The sequence below is a fragment of the Pterocles gutturalis genome, unplaced genomic scaffold (assembly GCF_000699245.1).
Source record: "Pterocles gutturalis isolate BGI_N339 unplaced genomic scaffold, ASM69924v1 scaffold5142, whole genome shotgun sequence".
Lineage (NCBI taxonomy): Eukaryota > Metazoa > Chordata > Aves > Pterocliformes > Pteroclidae > Pterocles > Pterocles gutturalis.
In genome coordinates, this window is record NW_010107717.1 from 157 (window position 1) to 4,316 (window position 4,160).

General features: G+C 56.9%; 1 protein-coding gene across 1 annotated transcript; it reads right to left on the reverse strand.

Annotated features, from left to right (window-relative positions):
* Window positions 1-1,500: 1,500 nt before the first annotated feature.
* On the reverse strand, window positions 1,501-4,042 carry THOC3 (THO complex 3; the record flags this gene model as incomplete). Its single annotated transcript, XM_010088196.1, is given in 5 exon segments — window positions 1,501-1,818; window positions 2,158-2,258; window positions 2,345-2,506; window positions 2,847-3,051; window positions 3,886-4,042. Coding segments are annotated over 5 exon segments (943 nt in total), but the record flags the coding sequence as incomplete, so codon positions are not given.
* Between the last annotated feature and the right edge of the window lie 118 nt (window positions 4,043-4,160).

The following is a 4,160-nucleotide window of genomic DNA, read 5'->3' on the forward strand; positions in this document are numbered from 1 at the left end:
TCACACTGGAGGAGGCTGCAGGGCCCCCCTGGGCAGCACCCCGGCCAAGCCACGGGGGGAAGGGTCCCAGGCAGCTCCCAGAGCCCTGCTCAGCCCAGCTGCCTGCCCCCACCCCGTGTCTACCCTCTGGGGTTGGGGACAAGGTGAAAGGGGTGGGTGCTGGTGGGCCCCTGTCCCAGACATGGCCAGGGGGCTTCTGCCCCTTCCCCTGACTCTGGGACTCACCTCACAGAATGACATGGGACAGCCCTGGGGTGCAAGGGCTGTTTCTGGCGGGTCACAGGCTTCTGCCCCAAAGAGCAGAGGCATGAGCCTATAGGCAGGCCCCTTGTGCCCCAGGCGAGGCAGGACCACTGGCAGTGCCCACCCAGGTTTGGCACAGCCCTGGAGGGCTCCATCCAGAGCCAGCCTCGGCTTTGACCGATTTGCCATCATTTACCAGCAAAGAGCTCAGCTGTTACCCAGGCAGCATCAGCAGAGCAGTCACCTGGAAAAGCCTCTGTCAGAAGAAAATATTAGGGGAGGAAATGATAGAGATCTTGCAGGCAAGGTCTCCATCACGGGCAGGCTGCACCTGCACCTCCTCTGCGGTAACTGTCTTCTTCTGCTTCCCAGCATGTCAGCACAGGGGGGAAGAAAGCCCCATGGCTCTCCCTGGGGAGCAGGGACAGGGGAGGCACTACTTGTCACCCCTGGCAGGGGTACAGGGATGGGGTCTGCCTGGGGCCAGTGGCCATCGTGTGGGACAGGAAGCATGGTCTCGCTCCATCCATGTCGGGTGCTGCCCAGCGGGAGCAGGGTTACAGGGCTTGGACAGGTCCCTGCGCCGTCCCCATCCCCTCTGCAGTGTCCCTGGTGTCACTTGCCCTCAGCATGGGTGCGCAGCGCCCCCTGGTGGGGTGACAGCGCAGGACAGGGGACAGGGAAAGTGGGGACAGACACTGGGGACAAGGGGGACAGCCCCTCACAGCCAGGGAGGGGAAGGAGACACGGGAAGCACACGGGAGAACAGCTCAGCACCCCCCTCACCTCCTCCTGTCCCCGCAGCAGTCACAGGCACCTTAGTTACAGTAGAGAATTTATCAAAATTAGAAAAAACAACCACACATACAAAAAAAAAAATGCCCCAGCATTTTTTAACCCCCAGTTGGAGGAAACACCCCCCAGTTCATATCCCCACACCCTCCCCTCGCTGGCCCAGTGCAGGGAAGGGACATGGCATGTCTGGGAGGGGAAAGGACAGGCTGTGCTCCCAGGGCTGCCCTCGCCACCAGGCCGTGGGGGACAAGGGGACGGTCATGTAGCTAGTCACTGCTGGGGAGTCTGGCCACATCAGAGACCCTCTCATGGGAGGCTCCTCAGCAACCAAATTTCTTTGGCCACTTGCCTTTGGAACAAGGCCGCCATGCCCACAGAGAGGAGGTGGCAGCCCTCAGATGGCAAGGGAGGCTCTGGTAGCATCCCCCCGTCCTCTCCAGCACAAGATGCTTTTTAACAAACACTCCTGAGAGCAGTACGCACAGAGCTGAGCCACAGGTTGCAGCACTGCCAAGCAGGCAAGGACGTGAACCATCTCCTTACCTCAACCTACACTAACTAAGCACTCTCCCAGCCCCAAGAGCAGGGAAGCATTGCCTCCTCCAGTGCGGTTTCGTTAGGAGTCATTAGGGAGCCCAAAGAGCTTGACGGTGCCTGCCTCCCGGCTGCTGTCGTATTTGCCATCTTTGTCATCACAGGCGAAGGCCAGCAGTGGCCTCTTCGGGTGCCAGGCCACTGTGAAGGTGGGGGACTCACACTGCACCTCCCAGAGCTTCTCTCCTGCATGGAAAAAGGGCCACATCAGCCAGGAGAGCCTCCAGCCCTCGGCTGCACGCTGCCCCACAGCGCACACCAGAGCCAAGGACCTGCTTCTTCTCTCCTGCACAGGGCAGAGGAGGAACTGACACTGCTTCAGCGCCTTTTAATCACCTGGTGACAAGATACAGACATGACATGCATGTCTACCACAGACTAACGAGGCAGAGGCTCCCCCTCATGGCACTCTGCTCTGCACAGCCAAGCTCTTCCTTAGCAGACCGCTTCTCCCAGTGCCCTCCCAGCTCCACCAGCACTTCTCTCAGATTCCCTCCTTGCTGTTCCCCAAAACGAAACCGTTACCTGTCTCCACCTCTGCAATGTCGATGAAGTGATCTTCTGATGCCGACGCCAGCATCTTCCCATCATGGCTAAAGCTCAGTGTTCGCACAGGCCAGTCAAGCCTGCAGCAACAGAGTAAAGCAGTGAGCCATCTCCCACAGCGTCACCGGAGAGCGGTGGCAGACAACTTCGGGACAGCTTTACCTACCTTGAGAAGCACCTCACACACACCAGTTCATCCACATCCCAGAGGCTGACTAACGCATCAGCACTGCCTGTGGCAAAGTACTTCCCCATGGGATCGAACTTGATGCAGATACAGTTTGAAGGATGAGCGTTGATGGACTGAATGGGCTTCAGCTCTGGGTAGCTGCGGAGATGAAGGGATGGGGCAGGAAGCAGTGAGAGGAGCTCACTGCTGGTCTATAAGCAGGGCAGGCTTGGGACTGTGAGCAAACCAAACTGGTGCAGGGCCACACTCTTGGAAACACCAAGTGCCAAGTGAATAAGGCAAAGCACCAGGGTCACTCTCGGGGACCCCAGCCCAGAACTGGGGAAACCTCAGCTCCAGGTAAGTTTCTTCCCACCAGAGGCTGGGAATTGCTGGGATGTGGGACTCAGGCTCCCCAAAAGCAGCAAAGGGGCTTGCAGACTGATGTCTGCTGCAGCCAGCCCAGCTACCTGGTGCACCCACCACCATGGGCACCTACCTGAGGATGTTGATGCAGCCGTTCCCGTTAGTGAGGAAGAACATGTTGTTATCATTGTTCCAGGAGATCTCGTTCACCTCAAACTTGAACTGCTCCTCAGCTTTGGAGCGATGCGTCTTGGCATCAATGAAAGTGACCACGTCATCCTTATTCCCCACCGCAATGGTCTGTCCGTCAGGGCTCCAACAGATGTTTATGTTCTCCCCTGAAGGGACAGAAAGGCAGCAGGTCTAATTTCTACCCAGCAATCCACAGTAGCCAGGAGTTAAGCAGACGGGCAGCTTTTATTCCTGATCCAAGGCCACAACCTGCTCCACTAACTCCAAACCACCCCCAAATGGAAAAGACTCCCAGGTCTGCAGCCTAACACACAAACCTGTCCAGCCAATACGTACAATTACTGAAAATTAAACTTCAAGCCAACATGACTACATCCCTGCCCTTCCCATTTCAGCCAAGATGGGACCACAGCAGCCACCAAACAAGGTCAACTCAAAGATCCTCTGAATCCAGTGATCCTCTGAGACCCAGAAAAATCAGAAGCCAACAATAAACACCCATGAATGAGGGTAAGAACAAGGCAGGTTGCAGTTATGCCATCTTACAATGCCATTTCCAGCCTCAACTCAGAATTGGAGATTTCCAAGTGCAGAGATGGCATCTGGGTTAATCAGTAGATGAATTCAAATAGTTTTCTGAATCCACATAAACTTTTACTTTCACCATGGCTCCCTGCAAACATGCCTTTCCCCAGTCTGCAGCCTTGCAGCCCACAGACTCCAGAGACAACTACACAGGACACTGTAACAGCCAGCATCACACTTCAGTAGCTTCTGCAGCACTGACACCAGAATCAGCCCCACATTCACTGCTGCTCCTTACAGATGAGTGCAACACAAAGATAAAAGCAGTCCGCAACGACGCCCCAGTCACCAATACCCACAAGAAGGGTCCAAAGCACTGTGCCACTGCACACAGGTCCCAGGCGGCCGAGGTCCCACTGGGACCCAAGAGCCCTCCCGGGAAGGCAGGGACTCACCTTTGGTATTGACGGTGGCGATGCACTTGGTGGTGCGGACATCCCAGATGCGGATGGTTTTGTCCCCAGATGCTGTGACAAAGAGGTCGGGGTTGCTGGGGTGCCAGCAGAGCTGATCCACGCTGTCACCATGGCCCCGGTAGTTGTTCTCCTTCACCTGGAGGGAGAGAGCAGCCACCCAGGAGGAGGATAAGCCCGGCTCTGCGCTCCCCTCCCACCCCGGATCCCAGCACGCTCCGCTGCTGGTTACCGGATGGGGGGGAACCCAGCCCAGC